Source organism: Sminthopsis crassicaudata, chromosome 4 (assembly GCF_048593235.1).
Source record: "Sminthopsis crassicaudata isolate SCR6 chromosome 4, ASM4859323v1, whole genome shotgun sequence".
In the NCBI taxonomy this organism is placed as follows: domain Eukaryota; kingdom Metazoa; phylum Chordata; class Mammalia; order Dasyuromorphia; family Dasyuridae; genus Sminthopsis; species Sminthopsis crassicaudata.
In genome coordinates, this window is record NC_133620.1 from 131,339,066 (window position 1) to 131,363,972 (window position 24,907).

General features: G+C 33.5%; 1 protein-coding gene across 1 annotated transcript in view; it reads right to left on the bottom strand.

The window, feature by feature from the left end:
• SLC22A3 (solute carrier family 22 member 3) overlaps positions 1-24,907 on the bottom strand; it is a 120,089-nt gene that overhangs the window by 32,688 nt on the left and 62,494 nt on the right. The window contains exons 4-5 of the mRNA XM_074309385.1: positions 21,346-21,514; positions 20,392-20,509 (exon numbers count right to left, since the gene is read on the bottom strand). Coding sequence (XP_074165486.1) covers positions 20,392-20,509; positions 21,346-21,514 — 287 coding nt within the window. The remainder of the gene's footprint in view (positions 1-20,391; positions 20,510-21,345; positions 21,515-24,907) is intronic.

The window sequence follows — 24,907 nt, forward strand, 5'->3', positions numbered from 1 at the left end:
TTCATTTGTTTAAGAAATCATTATTATATAGATAATCTATTTTATGAATAACCATTGAGATACAAAGAAGAATATATGAAATTAACTGAGTGAAGACACTCTTATGGAGACTTTAAAATAAGTAGAGCTGTAGCAACTGTTTTAGCTTAGAATGGAAGAAAATGAAATATGTGCTAACCACTGGTGAATGAATTCAGGCAAAGCATAATAGAAGAGTAGTCAATAGGGACAGGCGACTGAAATGTTCAAGGTTCTCCCTCAAAGCCCAAACTGATGGCAGGTAATAGGTGAGCCAGAGTGGAATGTTTCATAACAAGGAAAAGTTTAGGTTCCAAGGTATTTGTTCCTTCCTCTTTCCCACCACCTCTTACTTAGCATTTAAGTACCTCTTTTAAAGGCAGTTTATTCTTTTGTTTCTGGGTTAGGCTTGCCCCCTAAGAATATAAGCCTAGAGTTCCCCAAACAAGGGGAGAAAAGATCAAGCTGGAGGGGGAGACGGGGAGGTTTCTGCTTCAGACTATTTAATCTTGTGTTTTGCAGTTTTTACTTTGTGCGCCTTTTACTGACAAACATCTTGTCAAATGAGAGATGCCTTTTTTTGAGAGATCATAATAAGCCCTTTTTTGCTTTTTCTTACTCTGAGAGTAAATGATTGTTTTTGTGGTGGATACTATTCCACACAAGAAGAATAACACATGGCCCTTGCTGGAGACTTTTTTTTTGGACAGTAGATAATTTTATCATTTATCATATATGAGTCACTATTTGGGAACTAAAAGGGAGATTTTTTTCTTTTAGATGCTATTAGTTTTTTTCAAAGTCATATTATCAAGAGGTCTTTCAAGCACTTAGTAAGAGTGAAAGAAAAAAAAGACATTAATTGGTAATCAAGAGACAATTTTTAAGAGACAAATTAAGAGACAAAGAGATAATTAAGAGACAATCATTGGTAAAAATTGGATTTTTTTTCCTAAGCCCAATTTCCAGTGACACCCTATGCATGCTAGAAGTAATTTCCAAAAACTCTATACTCTTAAAAGTGTCCTGGCATCATAAAACTTTGACCTGCTTGGTGAATGGAGGTTTTACCTTGGTCCCCTATATAAATCACAGATTTAAAACATCTTGGAATTTGCAGGGACAACAAATAACTGGTGCAAAGGATATTGGAACAAGAATTTACTAAGCGATTTTTTTTTTTAGTTTCTTAAAAAAGTTTACCTTACTTTTCTCCAAGAGAATATTAAAAGTGGATTTAGTGGAATAGAAATGTTCACATTAACTAACATCAATATGAGGACTTACTGCCTATTTAAATGGTTTGGTGTTTTGCCTTTTGTAACACAAGTTTTCTGAACAATTTTGGGCCTTCAGCCAGTCCTTTTGTTAAAACATGATGGAGGGAAGATATTTAGTGCCATTAGTTTTGAGCCTGGGTGGAAAGATTCCCTTCCCCATCCCACACTCTGCTGGGCATATTGCCTAGAACAGCAAAAAGTGCGTTTATTCAAAGGGTCCCATGGGGGGATCCAAAGTGCAGCCTGGATATTAGCTAAGGTTAACCAGTTGCAGCTGTGGGAAGCATAGGTCATGTGTATGAACATTTCTCAAAAACAAAATTAAGAATTTACCAAGTTCAAGCAAGGTGACAGGTAGGGGGAAGGGAACATATTTAAACTTTAAAACCCAAGACTAATGACTCTAATAAGTAGCTTAATAACTTTTATGGGGACAAAGAACATAAATTAAGTATAATATTTTATCCCCTACTAATGTAGTTAAATGTAGTGATAAAAATTTTATAATAAGTTATTAACAAGCCTTAATTATTTGAAATAAGAGTTTTCCAAAACACTGAATGTAACATACTCTGGTATTTAGGATATTTAATCAGATGCATTAAGACTCATGTAAAGAAACTAACCTGGAGGGCAGCATTCCAATATTCATTCATTTAATAAATATTGATTAAGTGTCTACTTTGGGGCAGCTAGTTGGTTCAGTAGCTAGAGAGTCAGGTATGGAGGAAAACTCAAGGTCAAATCTGGCTTTAGACACTTACTAGCTATGAGAAGTCACTTGACTCTGTTTGCCTCAGTTTCCTTATTTGTAAAATGAGCTGTTCCAGTATTTTTGCCAAGAAAAACCCAAATGGGGTCATGAAGAGACAGAAACGACTAAAACAAGACAGCAACAAATAATAACAACAGTATCTAAATATGCCTGACATTGTGCTAAGTGCTGGGAATTTTAAAAAGAAGCAAAAGACAGCCCCTGCCTGAAGAAACTTACAATCTTAATGTATCACAAATCAATTGCTACTTAAGGAGCAGAAGAACAAAAAGTAACTTAAAAGAAAATGTAAATAAAAAACCAAAGCTACACTCATATACAAAAACGTCTGACCTCAACAATTATTTTCTTCTAGCCTTTATTGAATTTTCAAAGAAAGGTGTAGCTATAAGATAATGAATTCTGGGACTCAAAGAAATCTCAAAGATTCTTTAATTTCTCTTCAGTCTCTGAGAGCCAGGGAAGATCTTCCAGACCCCTTAGCCCACAGAAATCAATTGTAAACTTAATTAAGATGTGGAAGGCAAAAGGAAGTCAATTCTGTAGCATTTTAGATTAATAGGTGAGTAATTTCTCACAGAAATGAAAGAATAAAAATCCTCAAGGAATCAACTTATTTTCAGCTGAATGAGATTGTAATCTTGATGCATAGGAGGGTGGTAGCTTTGCCATTTGGCTTTCATAGGTGAGCTTTCACTTCATCTTCTTGGGAGCGAGGTCACTTTCCTGGACATTTCCATGCGAGGTAGCTAAGTAAATATTAGCCTCCTCACACTTACTACTCCCCCTTTCTTGCTCTCTTGTATGTCTTTCTCCATCTGAATTTAAGCTCCTTGAGGGGAGGGACTGACTTACTAGCATATATTTATATCCCTCGTACTTAGTACAGTGCCTATCACATAGTAACCATTTAAAAAACTCATTCTGTCTGTCTGTCTGTCTCTCTCTCCGTCTTTCTGTCTCTATGTGTCTCTCTCTAAATCTCTCTCTCTGAAACTGTTTTTGTTTCTGTCTCTGTCTCTCCTCCTCCTTCTCTCCTCTTCTCTTTTTCTCTGTCTCTATACCACACCCTAATTTCTTTCTTTCACCCTCTCTCTTGTCTGTCTTTCTATCTTTGTCTTTCTCACAGGTCTAAATATTTATTCTATTTAGATCTCGAACTAGAAAGAACCTAAAAGCTAACCCCTTTCCTTTGGAGATGAAGAATGGAATTCTTTGAACATTAAGTGATTTGTCCAACATCACACAGGTTGTAAGCAACATAACCAGGACTGGAATCCAAGTTCTCTGCAACCAATTTCTAAGATTTTACTGCTTCACTATGATACATCCATTTCTGTGGGTAGAAGCTTAGGGTCATAGGACCAAAAGATTTGGAATTACAACAGGACATGTCCTGTTTACATGACATTTTCATGACATGTTTTCATGTCTATTTAATAGATGTGATGAGATTGTGGGTTCATCTCTCAACTAAGATTCTACTGTCCTGCTTTGAGAATATTTTCAGATTATAACTACTGGTCAGGGTAAAGATACTAGTGTGGGTCACTAGAAAAAACATAAACAAGGGTTTATGTCAAGTGTGCCCTCTGATATTTTTAGATCATGAATCACTAATCAATAGGCATGAAAAAGCTACTGGGTTTTCTTGTTTCAAGACTATATTGAGTCTTATTGAGTCTATTCCTATGATTATTCCCTATACACATGGCAAAATGCCACCAAACATTACTTATTATGCCCTAATTTTCTTTACAATACTCTTCATCAGGAACTTGATATAATTTTACAATTCTATATCCTGAATGGACAAACTGGTAAGTATTGATTTGCTTTTAACAGAATAGATAAGCAGTTTTAAGATGAAAATATGAAAAGCTAATTTGAAGTGAATTTGGCAACATGTTAGAATTTACTGTCTTTCTACTTCTTCCATATACTCCAAATAGTTGTATATTGTCTTCCTTCTGCCTCATTTTAGCTTCATTCTATATTTATTAGATCCAGTAGACTAAAATATTTCTTTTTTTTTTGTGGCTTTTTTATTTTATTTTATATATATATATATATATATATATATATATATATATATATATATATATATATATATATTATAATATTATCCCTTGTATTCATTTTTCCAAATTACCCCCCCTCCCTCTATTCCCTCCCCCCGACGACAGGCAATACCATACATTTTACATGTGTTACAATATAGTCTAGGTATAATACATGTGTGCGAATATCATTTTCTTGTTGCACAATAAACATTAGAATCCGAAGGTACATGCAACCTGGGCAGACAGATATTAGTGCTAACAATTTTCATTCCCCTCCCAGTGTTTCTTCTCTGGGTGCAGCTACCCCTGTCCATCATTGATCAACTGGAAGTGAGTTGGATCTTCTTTATGTTGAAGATTTCCACTTCCATCAGAATACATCCCCATACAGTATTGTTGTTGAAGTGTACAGTGATCTTCTGGTTCTGCTCATTTCACTCAGCATCAGTTGATTTAAGTCTCTCCAGGCCTCTCTATATTCCTCCTGCTGGTCATTTCTTACCGAGCAATAATATTCCATAACCTTCATATACCACAATTTACCCAACCATTCTCCAACTGATGGACATCTATTCATCTTCCAGTTTCTAGCTACAACAAAAAGAGCTGCCACAAACATTTTGGCACATATATGTCTCTTTCCGCTCTTTAGTATTTCTTTGGGATATAATCCCAGTAGTAGCGCTGCTGGGTCAAAGGGTATGCACAGTTTGATAACTTTTTGGGCATAATTCCAGATTGCTCTCCAGAATGGCTGGATTCTTTCACAACTCCACCAGCAATGTATTAGTGTCCCAATTTCCCCACATCCCCTCCAACATTTGTCATTATTTGTTCCTGTCATCTTAGCCAATCTGACAGGTGTGTAGTGGTATCTCAGAGTGGTCTTAATTTGCATTTCTCTGATCAGTAGTGATTTGGAACACTCTTTCATGTGAGTGGATATAGTTTCAATTTCTTCCTCTGAGAATTGTCTGTTCATATCCTTTGACCATTTATCAATTGGAGAATGGTTCGGTTTCTTATAAATATGGTCAGTTCTCTATATATTTTGGAAATGAGACCTTTGTCAGAATCTTTGTTTTTAAAAATATTTTCCCAATTTGTTACTTCCCTTCTAATCTTGTTTGCATTAGTATTATTTGTACAGAAACTTTTTAGACTAAAATATTTCAATATGTCTGGTGATCAGTGACTCATTATTGGTGCCCCTACAACTGATAAAACTCACACACAGTTAGCTTGAGTTACCTTGCCTGTTGCTTTGGGTAACAGGATACAAGCCAAGAAAAATTTAATTTAAATTTACATTTAAAAAAAAAAAAACAACTTTCCAAAGTGTACTTGGACTCATTTTATCATGAGTCTCTATCACTAAGTTTACACAGAGTATCACCTGGCAACAAGCTTTCTCTTGATAAGGCTCATTTCTCTGAACTTAGGCTAGACTGTTGATAGGTTACATTTCAAGCTTTTCCTAAAGCTGCTAGATGCTGACGCAGCTTGAATTCCACTGGACCTTTGAATCCTGGGGTTGTCTACATGCTCTGATCAAGTATCACAGAACATTAGTAGTAAAAGATATACTTGGTGAAAATACATGCCATCCAGCCCTCTTTGTAGTAGCTAGAAACTGGAAACTGAGTGGATGCCCATCAATTGGAGAATGGTTGAATAAATTGTGGTATATGAATGTTATGGAATACTATCATTCTGTAAGAAATGACCAACAGGATGATTTCAGAGAGGCCTGGAGAGACTTACATGAACTGATGCTGAGTGAAATGAGCAGGACCAGGAGATCGTTGTATACTTCAACAACAATACCATATGATGATCAATTCTGATGGATGTGGCCATTTTCAACAATGAGATGAACCAAATCAGTTCCAATAAAGCAGTAATGAACTGAACCAGCTACATCCAGTGGGAGAACTCAGGGAGATGACTGTGAACCACTACATAGAATTCCCAATCCCTCTATTTTTGTCCGCCTGCATTTTAGATTTCCTTCACAGTCTAATTGTACACTATTTCAAAGTCCAATTCTTTTTGTTTAGCAAAACAACTGTTTGGACATGTATACATATATTGTATTTAATTTATACTTTAACAAATTTAACATGTATTGGTCAACCTGCCATCTGGGGGGGGTGGGGAGGAAAGGAGGAGAAAAATTAGAACAAAAGTTTTGGCAATTGTCAATGCTGTAAAATTACCCATGCATATATCTGGTAAATAAAGACTATAAAAAAAATACATGCCATCAAAATACTTGCCAAATACTTCAAATTGTCAAAAATAAACATCAAAGTTCCTTCAATTTAGTCTTTGAAACGGGGAATCATTTCATTATTAGAATTTTGAACATTAAGTTTCCTCACTAATTCTGAGGAAATAATGAAAGATAAGAGTAAAATCAGTTCAATAGAAGACTTACCTAATGGTTAAAAAGAATTCCCTGAGGGGTTTTTGTGATTCCAAGGCCAGTATTCTATCTACTATACCATCTAGTTGCTTATAGAATTATGTAAAGCAATGTTGTATTGAGTTAACATAGACAACAAGGCTTTTTTAAAAAACTACATATCTGTAAATACATATTTAAACATCATATTTAACAGCTAGACTGGTTTAAACTGCAATGAGAGTGTTTTCCAAATTACCCAGAATTCAGTTTTTAATTATGTACAAGCAATGCCAGGGTAAAACATTCTGAAATGTTCTCTCAAGCAGAATAATTAACTACACAAATAGAATAATTAACTACACATTAATCTGAAGTATTTCCCAACTAATAATGTGGAATTTTTTTTGTTTTAACAAAATAACATAGATTAAAGTATAGATGAGTTAGTCAAAAAAGCTATACTTTAACTGAAAATTGCTAAAATCTCCCCCATCAAAAAAACAAAACAAAACAAAAAACAAAAAAACCTAAAAGAAAAATGAGGCAGAAATTAATAGGATATAAAATGTAGAGATACAAAGGAAAGGAAATCATAGTTTGGGGAATTCTTCTGAAACTGAGCCTTCTTTGAGAACTTTTTTTAAAAAGTAAATTCACAAGGTTGATGAACTTGATGATCTATACACATGAGGTCCTTGTTTTATAGGTTATCTGATTCTTTTGTTAGCCACCTGTGACAATTCTGTAAAATGAACTTGAAATGACCTACATTGAATTCATATTGACTAGTCTGCTAAGCAGATGGTTCCCCAGATAAAATCTATGCTTTGATGAGAATTTTCTTCAATATTGATAAGGAAAAGGGCAAACTTGTGATTTCACTGCAGCAGGTGGGGCAGGCTGGGGAAATTCTCTCAAGCAATGCAGGATGACAGCATCTCTATATCTTAGAGCTGCCCCAGCACTGAAAAGTTAAATGACTTGGCAACTATCACCCAATCAGTATGTATTAGAAGCAAGACCTGAACTTAGTTTTTTCTGGCTTGGAGGCAGGATCTATGTCAATGACATAGATCTGAATCTCCCGACCTCTTTGGCCCTGAGAGCTTCTTGTTTATATGCTGCACACTGAGCACACACCAATCATTACATCACTAGGAAACCATTATTTGTTGTAGGATTAAATCAATGCTAAATTAAATTTAACCATTGTCTCCTCAATTCCTCTCAGTACCTTGTTTCAAGTTCTGGCCCATAACATTTCCTAGTAGGATCAGATCAATCATACTGAATCATGCTAAATTAGATAATAATTATTGTCTCTATCCATTCCAGTGACTTAGCACCTTGTAAGAATCCTAACAGCTATCTCTCATGATTATTATTTTTTGTTTTTTATTTAACATTTTGTGACCCACCAATTACATGTAAAAACAATTTTGACATTTTTCATTCAAATTTAGAGTTCCAAATTCTCCTCTCCTTACTCCCACCAATTGAGAAAGCAAGCAATTTCACTTAGATTATCTATGTGTAGTCTTTCAAAATACATTTTATCTCATTATTTTTAAAAGAAATGTTTCTATGATAGAAATCTGTTGAGTTACTGAAGTTTATGGAGGGAATGTTTTCAATCAAATTATATTATCAAAGTGCCTTATAAAAATCTCAGGAAGACAGCATATGCAGTAAACCCAACAATTTGATTTTTATACAAAAGTGAATTTTGTGTAAAAATGATTGTAAATAGACTATGTAGAAAAGCAGCAAAAATTGGCAATCTTCTAGTCACATTACAGTGACATTTCTAGACTTTCCCAATTGTCCTCAGTTTCCTTAAGACATATATAGAATAGCATATGGGCTTTGAAGTCTAAGTAGAAAGGAAAACAAAGAGTCACTTTTTAAGATAGTAAAGTGATTATGTACAAATGTTGCTCAATTCTAAACTGCTGCAACAAGGAAAACTGTTTTAAGGTCAGTGATACGCCACAATATGTTGTGTTCTGGTTCAATTCATCGAATAAGCAGAAATGTTAGGGAGCTTTAAGTTCTTTCCATAAAGTATTTATGACATCCTAGCTTCTATAAAGATCCCAAGGAGACAAATGAACTAACTTTGCATGTATCCGGCAACAACTGGTATTCAGTTTTAACTGACTGATTACGTCTGATTTGCATTCATCACACATCATTAAAAAATGTTTTTATTATAAGGTCAAGGTTATGTACCACAAATGAGTGACTGCATGAAATAGGGGCTATAGAATAATAATTGTTTCAAGATCTATTCTACTGATCCCTCTTCTTTTATTACCATTGATGGAGAAGAGAAAGATTCCTTTCACAGAAAGCTGAATTATTGATAAAAAAAGTTCTCCTACTTGGGACAAACTACAATTTTCTCAGATATTCTGGGATCTTTCTTGCCAGATATTTTTGCAATTGGGGAATCTTCAGGGCATTCTTTCAATCAGTTTCTCTTTTACTATTACAATTGTCTCCCATTAGTGATTCAAAAGTTCAAAAATGGTAAAACTCTAAAAGGAAAAAAATAACCAAGTTTCATGGTAACTTTTCTATTGAATTTATTTTTATTAAACTCAGGCTTTTGCAGTTCTGATTCACTAGTATTTGATTGGATGAAAAGCAGGATAAATCTAGAGTCTGATAGCCTCCAAGACCTTACATTGCCTAGTTTTCTCATTTTATAGATAGGAAAACTGAGACTCAAAAAAGTGACTCAAAATGGTGTGGCAAAACTGGACACTAAACACAAGGCATGGGACTTCCCAGTTGAACATTCTTTCTACTGAAACCTGTTGCTATCACATGTGATATAATGGGGCTATGGATCCTTTGGCTATCCTATTATCTAATGGATGGATCTATATGGTGCAGGAAATATAGTGATGAATCTGGAGATAGGAAAATCTGAATTCAAGACCTGCTTGACACATTCATCAGCTATATAACCCTCGGCAAGTTACTTAAAGTCTGTCTGCCTGTTATCTATAATGGAGATAATAAAAGCAGCTACCTCTCAGGGTTATGAAGATCAGCTTTGTAAACCTTAAAGCATTATATAAATGCTAGTTATTATTCATATTTATCATGATCTCATGTTTATCATTGTCTTCTGTTAGGATTACTAGGTGAGAACTCAGGTTGTCTGGACAATGACAAGGTGAGAATTCACTTGAAAGTTCTCTGGCTCAGACCTGTAAAGGTCTTTTTAGGATCCCTCCCCCACCTTAAAGTTCCTCCCCTTATTTTACCCCTTTTCCTCAAAATTTCTGTATTCCCTTCCCCTTAGTTTACTCCTTCCCTTTCACTTTTCAATGAAGTGGAAGAAGTTTCACCATAAATCGAATGTCTATTGATACACACTATGTTCATCTCCCTCCTTTCTTTCTCTCAGATATAATAGGTTACCTTTGCCTCTTCATGAGATGTAGTACCACCACTTTACCCTTTTTTATGATATAATTTCCTTTCCACCTCTAGTTTCTAGGACAAATTGTACATATGTTCTTTACATATTTTTTTGGCAGAAGTATAGTTCTCAAGATTTCTTTTTACCTTTTTAGAAATCTCTTGAGTTCTGTATTTGAAGATCAAACCTTTTATATAGGTCTGGTTTTTTCATCAAAAATAGATGGAATTCATTTATTTCATTAAATGTCCATCTTCTTCCCTGGAAAACGATGCTCATTCTTGCTGGGTAAGTTATTCTTGGCTGCATACCAAGTTCCTTAGCCTTTCGGAATATCATATTCCAGGCCCTTCGTTCTTTTAATGTGGACGCTGCTAGATCCTGGGTTATCCTAATTGTGAATCCTTTATATCTGAATTGATTTTTTTCTAGCAGCTTCCAATATCTTTTCCTTTGTTTGATGGTTCTTGAACTTGGCCACTATATTTCTTGGTGTTTTGATTTTAGGGTCCCTTTCAGTAGGTCATTGATGAATTTCTTCAATGTCTATTTTACCCTCTGTTTCCAGAACGTCTGGGCAGTTCTCTTTGATAATTTCCTCGAAAATAGTGTCCAAGCTCTTTTTTTCCTCACATTTTTCAGGGAGTCCGATTATTCTCAAATTGTCTCTCCTGGATCTGTTTTCCAGGTCTGTTGTCTTTCTGATAAGGTACTTGACATTCTTTTCAATTGTTTCATTTCTCTGGTTTTGCTTGAATCAGATTTTGAACTAAGTCCTATTTTTGATGGAATATAGTATTTCTATAATCTAAAAGAGGAAAAATCTAGGACATTTTCAGCTAGAAACTTACAGAATTCTTCACCTAATCCCTATATCTAAAATTGGGCTTGTGATAAATGTGGTCCCAATTTTTCCTCCATATTACAGGTGATTTTTGATTGGTTATTCATAGTCATATCTAAGCTCAAGTTTTTCTTTTGCTGGTAAATTTCAAGGCTATGTATAAAGAATTTAAAAGATTTGTGGTCTAGCTCATATCTCTTTTCATTCAATCAACAAATATTTATTAGGCATTTAATATTTGCCAAGCATTATTCTAGGTGCTGAGAATACAAGCACAAAGACTGAAATAATCCCTATTCAACAGGAAATTACATTCTGATGAGGGAGACAAGAAAGACATAAATAAACACACACATAAATAAGTGCAATATAAAGTCAATAAATACAAATATATACAAGGTAGTTAACAGAAGCAACTTCAAAGACTAATGCCTAGGTTCTTCTGAAATTTGTGGCTGTCAGCAGATTATATATTTACAAAGAGTCTGGAATTTTGTCATTTTTAGAAAAAATATAGTACTGAGCCAGTAATACAGAAACCTGTCACCAAGAACTAAGAACTCTTGTCTCTCTAAATAGGGAAGGTAGAAGGATTACCATGAATGGTGGGTACCCTGTGACATAAAAAATTATCTCTTCCCTGACTGGTATTACTTAAAATGTATGTGTGTATGTACACAAAAACCCACAATGCACATATATATGTATGTGTATCCATGTGGTTGTGTATAAATGGAAAGAAAGAGAAAAGAAGAGTCACACAAACAAAAGTTCTTTGGGTCCTCAATAATTTTTAAAAGTGCAAAAGTTTCCAAGACAAAAAGTTTGAGAACTTCTGTTTTAAATGAATTATTAGTTTATGTTTTATTATGAGACTAGTTTTGATTTATGTTTTTCTTGAGATGAAATAGTACATGATTTAAAACTCTGAAATATTTCTTCTTTTTTATTAATTTTATAATTATAACTTTCTTTTTGACAGTATATATGCATGGGTAATTTTTTTACAACATTATCCCTTGTACTCACTTCTCCGAATTTTCCCCTCCTTCCTTCCACCCTCTCCCCTAGATGGCAGGAAATCCCATACATGTTAAATATGCTATAAAAACTCTGAAACATTACAGTTGAAATTTAGAAAAAGATATTATTGACTATGTCTGTGGGTATGTCAGCATACATTAAGTAGTAAATTGTAGAGCTACAAGAATGGGAAGAATGGGAGAGAAATTTCTCAGTGTCCTACTGGGTGGTAAGGAGTTCTAAAAATCTGAACGGTTAACTAGTAAGTCTGATTCTGCTGTTCATACAAGAATGAATAGTGTTAGGAAGTTTGGAATGTCCTTTTCCTCCAACATCCATTCATGGTTAAATTCTCTTAGGAGCTATTCTGGCTGTGCTTGTTGTAACGGGATGCCAACTTACTATTCAGTCACAAAACTCTGGGGAATGAGCATGGGTAAAGTCTTTTTGATCTATGTCCTTCTGACAGATTACTTACTCTAATTCTGTCTTCATTTCATTTTCATAGGTATCACTTTTCCTTTTTTATTCAATCTTGTCTTGAAAACAAAAGTAATTCATTTAAACAATATTAGTATTGTATGATAGGACCTCTAGATTAATGTTGCCAATGGTGTTTTTCTCCAATCTGTTCTCTATACAATGAAGGACTCCTGAAGTGGTAAAGGAGATAGTATGCTGAATCTGAAGACAGGAAGATTTGGATTCACATTCTGTCTCAGTAATTTCCTAGCCATGTGATTCTAGACAGGCCAATTAACTTTTGGCTTTGGTTTCCTCATTTATAAAATGAGGATAATAATAGCATTTATTTCATTGGGTTGTAGTGAATATCAAATAAGGTGTTTTGCAAACTCTAAATTACTATGTAAATGCTGGCAATTAGCAAAGCACAAGTCTGACTATCATTTTTAATTTGTGAAACCCATGGCTCCCTATTTCCTCTATGATCAAATATAAACTTTTGGCACTTAAAGTGCTTCATAATCTGCTTCCAATCTATTTTTGAAGAATGATATCACTCAGACCTCATGTATTGTAGAGTCCACTTTCTACCACCCACCTCCAGGCATTTCCTCAGGCTTTTTGGTATATCTTTTCTTCTCAGCCCCATCTACGTTGTGTAACAATCCTTCCTAAAATATGGCACCAGAACTGAACATATTATTTCAAGTCAGACTTAGGCCAGGGCAGAGTACAGTGGAACTATTATCTCTCTGCTTTAGGATATAATCCTTTTATTAATGACATTTAAAACAACATTAGATTGTTTGAGCTACCACATTATGCTGTTGTCTGGAACTGAGCTTTCAGTCTATCAAAACTCTCAGCTTTCTTTTATGATACATTGTCTTATTTTGCCTTCCCATATCTTTTATCTGCACAATCACAGGATTAACATTTATTTCTACTAAATTTCACTTTTAAAGAAGCAGTTTAGCTTCTTGAAAGTTTGACCCTATATATGGAAGGTTGACCCTATAGTTAATAAAAAAATCTTGGTTTCCCTTGTGCCCTTTGATACATACTGTGTGACCTTAAACAAATTACTTAACTTTTCAGTAAACCAATGAGACTACAAATCAGTGAAGAGCTCAAGATCTTCCTCAGCGATTGAAATTTCCACAATAGGAATTCTATATGCTGAAAAAAAAAACATATCTCTAGGCAAAAGTAAGTTTCACTTCATTAGAACTAGTCTCCTTGAAAGGATATGTGATTGATGATTCTTTTGGATGCTGATTCTTTCATGTTGTACACATAGCCCATCCTTCCTAGTACAGTGTTATATACAAATATGAAAAGCATTCTCTATGCTTTCATTCAAATCATTGATTTTTTTTTAAAAAAAGAAAGTGTCATATTATTACGGAAAAGCACTAGATTTAGAAGACATGAATTTGAAATTTGGCTCTACCACCTGCTAGCCGTTTTATCTTGGCCAAGTCACTTAAAATCTCTGGACTTCTTTTTTCCTCACCTATAAAGTGAAGGGAAATATTTGACTAGATCATTTTAAAAATCCCTTTCAGGTCTAAAATTTTAGAATCTGTGTTGAAAAGAAAGCATTGAAGAGCAGGTACTCACTTAAAACTTTCTCTAAAAGGTTGACACTGACCTACTGATTCTTTCTGTAGGTCTTTTCAGGCAGCCAGTTCAGTATCCACCTAATTGTATTCCATTGCACAGTAAGAATATTACAGGATAAAAGAGTCAAGAAAAGACTTTTACAGTAGAGAAGAAGGGGTGTGACTGAACCTTCCTCTCATCAAAATTGGCTCAGAAAAGAAATAACAGGAAGAAAGGAAAGTATGAAGGGAAGGGGATATGAGAAGGTGAGGATGATAGAAAAGAGGGCACATTAGGGAAGGGAGTAATCAGAAATAAAACATTTTTGAGAAGGGACAAAGAAAAGTGGATAGAGATAATAGAATAAACAAAGAAATAACAGCAATAGTAATTATGAAAAGAATTTTGAAGCAAATTTCTCTTCATTTTTCAAACCTATAGGGGACTAGGCCAAATTTATTAAAAAAAAAAAGAGCCATTGTACAATTAATAAATGATCAAAAGATGTGAAGTTTTCAGGTGAACTAATCAAACTATTTATAGACATGAAAAACATACTCTAACTCAATATTGACTGACTATTGACTCAATATTGACAAATTAAAACAATTCTGAATACTACCTCTAAGATTGGCTAATAGTTCAGAAAAGAAAAATGACAAATATTAGAGGGAACGTGGGGGTTGAAGAGGTGGGGAAGAGTATAATGGGAGATTGTGTTAAATGCCTTCTATTGTCTAGGCATCTGTGACATATATATAGGTATGACATCTTTATGATTACTAGTCTAATAAAAGAAACCAGGTTAGGCTGGTTTGACTTGTTTTTAATTGAGCCAAGCTGGCTAATATTGATTGCTATTTTTCAAGTGCTTACACACTATCTCTTTAACCTATTCTAGAACAGATATGTCAAACATGTGGCTCAAAGAATCATGTAGTGTGCAACATTCCCAAATGTAGCCTGGCCAGATTAAAAAATAATTGGGAAATAGTTAATAAAATAAATATTTAATATCATGTTTTAAAACTCAGGTAGAGACTTTTCTGAACTGATTAGTGGCCCCTGTTACTTATTTGTATTTGATACTACTGTTTTAGAATTTTACAGGGAATCAATAGCAAGCTTATTAGATGGCAATTTGAAGAATTCTATTTCTTCCCCTTTTTGAAAATTGAGGGCACATTTGCCTATTTCTGACCATATGGGACCGTACTAATTTTCCTTGATTATTCAAAGATTACTGAGAGTAGTTAAGAAATCACAGAGAAAAATTTAAGTAACCCTGAATATAGAATACCTGGACTCTAAAGGTTAAATTCTTTAAGCATATCAGTGGCCTTCTTATTCTCCCTATCAATTATCTTGCATTTTAGTTCTTTGTTGACCACTTTTGACTTTTCCAAATTGAATGTCATTTGTTTTGGTTAAAAATAAATAAATAAACAAATAAACAATGTAAAATAGCAATTGAGTAACCTAATCAACTTTCCTTTATCTCACTACTTATTACTATGATTCTATATCCAATAATTAGGGTGGTTATGCCTTCTTTCTTTTCCTTCTCCATTTTCAAACACCTACAAAAGTTCTTACTGCTGACTTAGAATTCACTAAATAAATGAAGTAGAGGCATAGAGGATAGAATTCTTGGTTTTGAGCCACGAAGCACTGGGTACAAATTTTTCCCATAACATTTAGGAGTGCCAAAGAGGTGGCACTCCTCCTCCTCTTCCTCTTCTTTCCCCTCCTCTTCTTTTTCTTTCTTCTCTTCCCCCTCTTCTTCTTCCTCCTCCTCCTTCTCTTCCTGCTCTTCCTTCTCCTCTTTCTTTTCCTCCTCCTCCTTCTCCTCTTCCTTCTTGTCTTGTCTTGTCTTCTCTCTCCTTTGCTGAGGCAATTGGAGTTAAGTGACTTGCCTAGGGTCACACAGCTAGAAGTGTTGAGTGTCTGAGGCCAAATTTGAACTCATGTCCTCCTGACTTCAGAACTGGTATTATATCTACTGTGCCACTTAATTGAGCCTGGCTTATTTCTCATTGTAGTTGCATTGATTTTGTTTATGTAGCTTTTAAGATTTATAAAAGATATCCCAAAAGTCTTAGTGCTACTTTAAGTTTTAATAGCTTAAAACTTAAAACATAATAGCCTGCATAGTCAAAACTGTCTATTTTTATCTCTTCTAATCTCTGTCTAATTTGAATTCTTCCTGTTAATCATAGTAGGGAAAGATATGAACTTCCAATTTTCTTTTTAAAAAATTATTATTTTGTGGCCATTTATACTTTACTTGCTTAACCATTTGGAGTTTGTTGTAGTAACGTGGTATAGTAACATGGTTAGCTATGTTAACCCCAAACTCTTTTCAGTTTTCTCATCTGTTTTTTATCAAACAGAGAGTCTTTATCAATTGTTTCTATTATTGGGTTTATTGATCATTGGACTAACATGGTCATTTGCTTCTTGTTCTTATTAATCTAGTATTTTTCCTTATCTTTTTAAACTATTATCATATTAATTTAATGGCAATAGTTAACAATGATAATAATGAACAGTTATGTAGCACTCCCTCTGTGCCAGGTACTTTATAATTAAATCATTTGATCCTCATAACAAACAAAGAAAGTAGAGGCTATTATAATCCTCATTTTACAATTGAGGAAATTGTGGCAAACGGAGATTAAATGACTTGTCATGTAGTTAGCATCTGAAGTCAGGAATTTATCAATTCTCCTGATTCAGATTAGGCATTCTATCCATTGGATCACTTAAATGTTAAATTGTTTTCCCTTCCCCACCCCATTATTTTCATTTAAATTCTTATATAGCTAGCATTTATTCTTAAACATTTGTTTTACTAAATAAATTTTAATATTTTTTTTACTGTTAAAAAGTAATCCCTTTCACATTTTGATTAGCATGTACTAAATTTGTAGCTCAATTTAGGAATTATTATTTTATTATATTGGTATAACCTAGCCATTAGTGAATGACTACCTTCCCAAATATTTATTTTTAATTTCTATAGAGTTCCATAATTTTATTTATATAAGCCTTATGTGTGTGTTTAGGCTAATTCCTGTATATTTTATGCATCTTTATCATTATTATGAATGGAATTTGTCATTCTATTACTCCCTTCTGTTTTTTGTTAGTATTATGCCAAAAAACCCAATGACTTTTGGGGGGGTTATTTGTATCTTGTATATACAATCTATTAAAGACTTTGATGAGCTTTTTTGCTGATTTTCTGCACTTTTCTATAAGTAAATCATCATATTGTCTATAAATGAAAAATTTTGCTTCTTTTTCACTAATGCTTATTTACTTAATTGTTTTTGTCTTGTTTTTATAGAAAATCCTTTTTAAAATTGCTATATCATGATGATCAGTTCTGATGGACGTGGCTTCAACAGTGAAATTATTCAGGCCAGTTCCAATGATCTTGTGGGGAAGAGAGCCATCTGTACCCAGAGAGAGGACTGTGGGGACTAAATGTGGATCACAACATAGTATTTTCACTTTTTTTTACTGCTGTTTGCTTGCATTTTGTTTTCTTTCTCATTTTTTTTCTTTTTGATCTGTTTTTTCCATGTTACTGTGGCCATTCTTCCTGAGGTCCCAGTAATTTTTACTTTACCAATTTTCTTATTGTTTTAAAAAAGGGACAGTTTCTTAAGACAAAAAGTACATGGTCTACATCACAAATATTCTCTCCCCTCACTCTCTCTCTCTCTTTCACACACACACATACCACCAGTAACAAAGGCTGCAACTTATCAATTTAAAGAAAGTTCAGTTTTAGTTTCAAATCTGACTTTTAAATGAAATCATTTGTCTACTCAGAAAGGCATAGCATCATTTTTCCTGATGGTTCATAGTATTTCACAAGCATAGTCACACCAAAAAAGTATAATTACCTCCCTATTATAGGGATGTGTGTGTATAATATATATATATATATATATATATATATATATATATGTGTGTGTGTGTGTGTGTGTGTGTGTGTGTGTGTGCGTGTTATCAGGAATATATATTCACTTTTATAATATTTAATAAAATATAAGTAGACAAGTGGATATTTGTGGATAGGACCAGGCAATGGTTCAAAAGACAAAAAAATGGCTATTTTCCTTTTTTAGTAAAGGGATTATAATCAAGGGGAAGTGGATTTGGTCTAAGGTGTAATATGCAGGCAGCATCTACCATAAGAAAAAATGGGCAGGCTGCTACAACACTATATTTTGCCAAAGGCATTTCATTTCATGAGTCATCTAAAGCTTATTTTTTAAAAAGCTTCTGTTTGATCCAATGACAGCACTACTAACTAACTTTGGTTTATGATTGACACGTCTTTATCTTGGAGAAATTAGGCAGTGTTTTAAGGTATTAAATGATTATAGAAAGGCAGACCCAAGAATCCATGATAGTAGTTTCAAATACTGAATGTGGATTGTTACACAAACGATTCAGAAATAATTATAATAATAATGGAGTTCCTATAGAACTTTTAAGGCTGTAGAGGTATAATTATTCCTATTTTAAGTTTAGGAACAAACAGATTACCTAGCTTGTCCAAGGTCATGCAAGTGTCACAGATAAATCTCAAAACCATGTGATTCTACTATCTCACACTGCCTCAGAGAGGCATGACAAAATGATGATGACAAAAATAAAGGAATGGGCTGAGAGATTATTTAGTTTGATGATTATATAAGGAAAAGGTCTTAAATTTTCCCCTGTAAGGAAACAGATTTAAGAATCAATGGATGCCTTTTATTATTGACAAAGGCTAAGGTGCCCCAAAATTCCTACTTTAACAGATAATCATAATTTCTCAATCAGCAGAATTCTAAGTTCATATATGATTGGCTAGTTCCAATTTAACTGCAATTTAAAAGATAGCTATAAGGTATATATCTAAAGTAGTCTGATCCAAATAGGAAAAAAAGAAACCTGACCAAAAAAAGACTTCTCTTCATAGAGATAGCTTAATAAATAAACAATACTATTTGATCCTAGCATTCAGGTTAAGTTTATTTAACTAATTTATTTAATTAATACCACTATCCAGTGATCTTTTATTTCCTTTGTTTTCCCTGAGTTCATATTCTCCAAGATCTTAAGAATCTATAGTTTATTATCATACAATTCTTTATATAGTGCCTGGTATTTATTCTGAGTTTTTTTTTTTTTCCCCAGGGGTTTTCCTATTACTGATAAGATCAAAGATATTTGGCACTTGAAATTCTTTACATTTTGATCCCTTCCTATCTTTCCAGTCTTTTAACATTTAACCTATTACCCTTGCTCCCCCTTTACATATTCTGTGACTTAATCATACAGGCTTATTTGTTGTTCTTCACATAGGATACTCTGTGTTTTCCTTCCTTTGTACCAGCTGTCCTACATGCCTGAAATCCTTTCCCTTTAAAACTCAGCTTTCTTTAGGACTCAGCTCAACTTCAATCACCTTCAAGAGACTTTTCCTTGTTCCTACTGCTATTAATATTCTCTTCTATTTGCCTCTTCTCTATTTGGCATATATGCACTGACATCTACAAAGGTGTACATTGATTTATTGCACTAAGACTTTTGGAACACCCCGTGTGTACATACACATATGTGTGTATTTGTATATAAACACATATATGCAGATATGTGTGCTTGGATATATGTATCTGTGTGTATACATACATGTAGATGTGTATGTGTGTATATATTCATGTGTATATGTACACACACACACACTCCCTCATTAGGATTGGAATTCTTAATTGTTTCTTTGTATCCCTAATATTTAACACAATACCTAGTGTATACTAAATGATTAAGAAATATTTGTGGATTGGGTGCATCTATATCATCTCAACTAGATTACACAGTTTCTAAAAAGACTATTTCTTCCACTGTTTTCAAAACTCCCACTAAAGACGTTAAATCAGAGTTGTACAAACACAAAACACTTAAATGTCTATGGAGTATATGGATGAACGTATAAAAATCTGAAGACTGAAACTTTACTTTATTGTTCCAAAAATATTTCAGAATAATGTTGTTTTTCATTAAGTTGAAAGAAAAATCTTTACCCTAATTACTATGTCAACAATAAGTCAGAACAAAGGACAAAACAAGAAGTACAAATTGTACAATCAATATCTATTATGTAATGGTATGTGCTCTTATAGTAAAGTAAGAAAATAATTGTAACAAAGCATGGAACTGTTACCAGCTGACTATCAACAAAAAACTAATATGATTTAATAGAATATTTCTTTTTTAAACTTCTCTTTTAACCCTCTTTCACCCCTTTTTAGCCCTTTCCCCTTAAATTTTTATTTATTTTTTTCCTGGACCAAATTAAAATAAACAATTACTTTACTACCTAAAACCATTGTCAAATATACAGGTGTCATGAAAACAAATCTATTGATTTCAACAAGATATACTATAGAAAATAAAATAGAATTACCTCTGAATAATTTGGTGAGAGATATTTCCCATTGTACTTGGCAATACTCTGAAGAATTTTCAAGGCCTTTTCTCCTTTCTTTCGGGTAATTAGCCATCTGGGAGACTCAGGAACCACCCTAGTAAAGTTGGTGAAGTAGAAATAGACTTTTCAAAATTTTGATATTTATGCTTCCCCCTCTTCAAAGGGGATCTTTCTATTGGCTAAAAAACTGATTAAAAACATAAATGTAGACTGAAGATTCTGAAGAGTCAGGTTGTAAGTAGGTTAAGGAAAGTTACACTGACTAATTTTTCCTACTAGCTTACATTTGGAAAATCATACTTATTTGATGACTTTTTGGTGACATACTATAAAGCATTTGATAAATTCTATAAATTGAAGCAGTTCGAGGAAATAAAACAATTTTTCTCTCTTTAGTCTTGTCTCTTCAAGAGGGAAAGCTTGAAGAAGTGGATCAGCGTGACTCTATAACTAATTAGATAAACTATTAATAATTTATTCTACTCTATATGAATTTCTCATTGTTAATTTGTTAACTTTTATTTGATTCTCTCAGATGATAGATTACTTCTAAGTAGCTTATAGTTAGAAGACATTTATCCACACCAATAAGATTCATAAAATTATGAAAAATTAATATATTTGTATTTTAATGGTTCTTTTAAAATTAAAAAAATAAAAATAAATAAAATTTAAAAAATAAATGGTTCTTTTAAAAATTAAAAAAATTTGTAATATTTTACAGAACAACTAAATGTGACATATACCTTCATTCATCATTGCATACTCTTTGAAATGCCAACATATAACAAAATTATCTTGATTAGTTTTCAAAATTTCAAGCCTAACATTTTTGGAAAATTTAGAAAATCTTCATTACTTTTGGTTTAATTAGAAGTATATACTGCCATAATGAATACATAAATATAGCAATGACCATCACCATATTACCAATAATAGAGAAGGAACAGAAAGTTGGGCAGTGTGATAGCTAGCTGGATCCCTTGCCACTTGGGGATAAGGTAGGCAATCCCAGGGATAATTATGATTCCAAGAGTGAAGAACATTTGAATCACGATTCCCACAATCCTTCTTTGTTTTGAACCAACCATTTCTGTCACTGAAAGGAGAAAAACATAAAAGGCTAAGAATGAACAGGACTAATCAACAGAAATATATTAACTCAATAACATCCATTAAACACTAGTTGCATATGCTTCTTCTTGTTTGGTGGAATCACCACAACCATTGAAATAATGATCACAGTGGTTTGTTGATAAATAATAACTCACATTTATATATACTTTACACTTTACAATTCTATAAGGTAGATAGTCAAAATGGTATTACCACAAAGTGCCTTGTGCAGGGTCCAGCTATTAAGTGTCTGAGGTCAGATTTGAACTCATAAATATTAGTCTTTCTGATTCCAAGCCCACCACACTATCTCTTGTGCCACCTACTTGCCTTAATGTGAGAACATGCCTCTTACTTTCTCATGTTTTCAGAGAGATGCTCTTAATGAATGCATTATTTTATAAAGATGGGAAAATATGCATATTTGTTAATGGTTCTTATCTCAGTCACTTTTTTAGCTAATATCTTTTTGTTTTCTTGGAATCTTTTTGTCTTTGAAATAATATTGAAAACTGATTATTGGATGCCTTTAAAAAATTCTTCTATATATTTACTCAGGACCACTTACTCTTCTGAATTTAAACTTCATAAATGCCATTCTATATTCACTAGCTACTGAAATGGCAGGAGCCAAATATAAATAATTCAGTCACTAAACACTAAGAATTTATAGTAACACCACCAAAAACTATTCTATTTCACAGTTTCATTTATAAATGCTTTGACGATGGTCTGCCTTAGCTGGGACTCATGCCCTATAGAATCATGTCTTTCTCAATTGTTTTTTGTTTGCAAAGTCTTAACAGCTTTCTTTAGTGTTTTTGTTTGTTTGTTTGTTTGTTTTGTTTTGTTGCTGCTGTTGTTGTTTTTACATTATCTGGAGTGATAAATTCACAATGTCTTTGGGAAAGAAATCCAAGGTCTCAGAAGTGCAAAGGACTTCAAAGGCCATTTAATCCTGTTCACACTTCAGTAAAACTCCCCTCTTTCAACCAGTTCACAATATAGCAAATTGCTATTTTCTCCCTCACAGGTCTTTTTTTTCCCCCTAAGATAAGAGTAGGAGAGACTTTGCCAAAAGTCCAAGTAAATTATATATTCAACATTTCTATGATCTACTAGTCTATTCCCCTGCCTCCAAAGGAGATAAGGTTTGTCTAATGTGAGTGATTTATTCTTTGCATCCTGGCGCTCTATGGTATAACAAGAAGACAATATTGCTTCTGTTTCTGCCTCCATTCCACCCAAATGCTCCATTCTCTGTCATATCCCTAATTCCTGAAATTCCAAAATTCCAAAAGGAATTTGGCCAGCAAAAACCTAGTTCTTAGAACATGCACATGGAGCCTTGCCTTCCACAAGTCCACATGGAATCTGCAAATAGAAATCCATGATTACATGTCATGGATCTGACTTTCCACTTCAGCATATATGCAAACATTCTATGTTGTTTCTGTTCATTTGGTGAAGAAAAGCCTTTTAAATGCTTCTGGGCACAAAATGAATATCCTTATAAAAAGTACTAACTAAAATCTCTAAGCAAGGGGAAGGAAGTTTATTCTCCCTACTGGGGCTGATATGTGGTAGTTAAAACATTATCTTGTTACTGCTTCTGTCCCTGATGTATCAATTCTTTTTTAAATTTAATTTTTATTAATTGTTAATCTGAATACAAACCAAAAGAAGAATATTTCTGCCCATACAACACAATATAAAAAGAGACTTCAATATCAGTTATGATGACTAACTATATTTCCTGCTCCTATTCTTTTCCTGTTTGTATTTCTCCTTTCATCCCTTCCCTCCTTATCAGTGTTTTGATTTTGTCTACCACATTTTCTGATCAGTTGTCCTTCACCAGTTCCCCTCATTTACTTCTTCTTTTTCCCTCCTATTTGCTTCTCATGTAAGATAGATTTCTATATTCAAGTGATTGTGTATTTATTTCCTCTTTGAACCAATAATAATGTAAGTATAGTTCAAGTGATGCTCATTATCCACGCTTCTATCTTCCTCTCTATTGTAATACATCTTTTGTGCCTCTTCATGTGAAATAATTTACTTCATTTTACTTCTCCCTTCCTTTTGCATATAGTGTATATTCCTCTTCTTATCCCTTAATTCTTTTTGCTTAATTTTTAATGTTTAGCTTTATTGAACCTCTCATGTTTTCTTCATCTTGAAGTCTTGATATTATAAATCAATTTTTAGTTTAATTTTGGTTTTATTATGAAAGCTTGAAATCCTTCTATTTCATTGAATAACTATTTTTTTTTCACTTGAACTATTATGTTTAATTTTGCTGGATAAGTGATTCTTGGGTGTAGTCCTAGCTTCTTTGCCTTCTGGAGTATCATGTTCCCTAACCTCTATTCCTTTAATATGGAAACTACTAAGCCTCGTGTAATTCTGATTGTGGCTCCTTGATATGTGAATTGTTTCTTTCTGGCCATTTGTAGTATTTTTTCCTTGACTTGATCATTTTGAAATTTGGCTATAATGTTCCTTGGAATTTTTTATTTTAGGCTCTCTTTCCCAAGGTAACCAGTGGATTCTTTCAATGCCTATTTTGCCTTCTGACTTCAGGATACGAAGGCAGTTTTCCTTGATAATTTCTTCAAAGATGCTGTTCGGGTCCTCCTTTTGACTTTGGCTTTCAAACAAGTTCAGTGATTCTGACATTGTCTCTCCTGGATCTATTTCCCATATCAGTTGTTTTTCCAATAAGGTATTTTACATTTTCTCCTAATTTTCCATTTTTTAAAAATTTGTTTTATTCTTGATATCTTATAGCATTATCTTCTACTTGTCCAATTCTAACTTTTAAAAAAGTGTTTTTCTCATTTAGCTTTTGTGCCTCCTTTCCCATTTGGCCAATTCTACTTTTAAAGTAATTGTTTTCTTTTTCAGGCTTTTGACTTCTTTTTCATAATTCTCTTGCATCACTTATTTTTCCTCAATTTTTCCCTCTATCTCTCTTATATAATTTTTAAGCTCCTTCTTGAGCTCTTCCATGAGTTCTTTCTGGGTTTTGAAAATACTTTCTGTTTTCCTTTTGGATTTTTCCATTGGTGTATTAACATTATGTCCTCTTCTGAGTTTGTATCTTGAATTTCCTTGTCACCATAATAACTTTCTATGGTCAGATTCTTTTTTATTGTTGTTTTTTGCTCATCTTTTTTCATTTCTTTTAAATTTGAGCTCTGCTCTTCGGGGGGAAAGGGTACTATCTCGGGCTTTTTGTGCCCAGGGTGGCAGGCCCTGTTGCTGCACTGATGTTGCTCTGAGGTTCACAGTGGACCCTCATGTCTGATAAGGAGGTTAGATAGAGGATAGCTGCTGCTGCTGGAAGCTATAGAGGTCTGGCATCTTACCT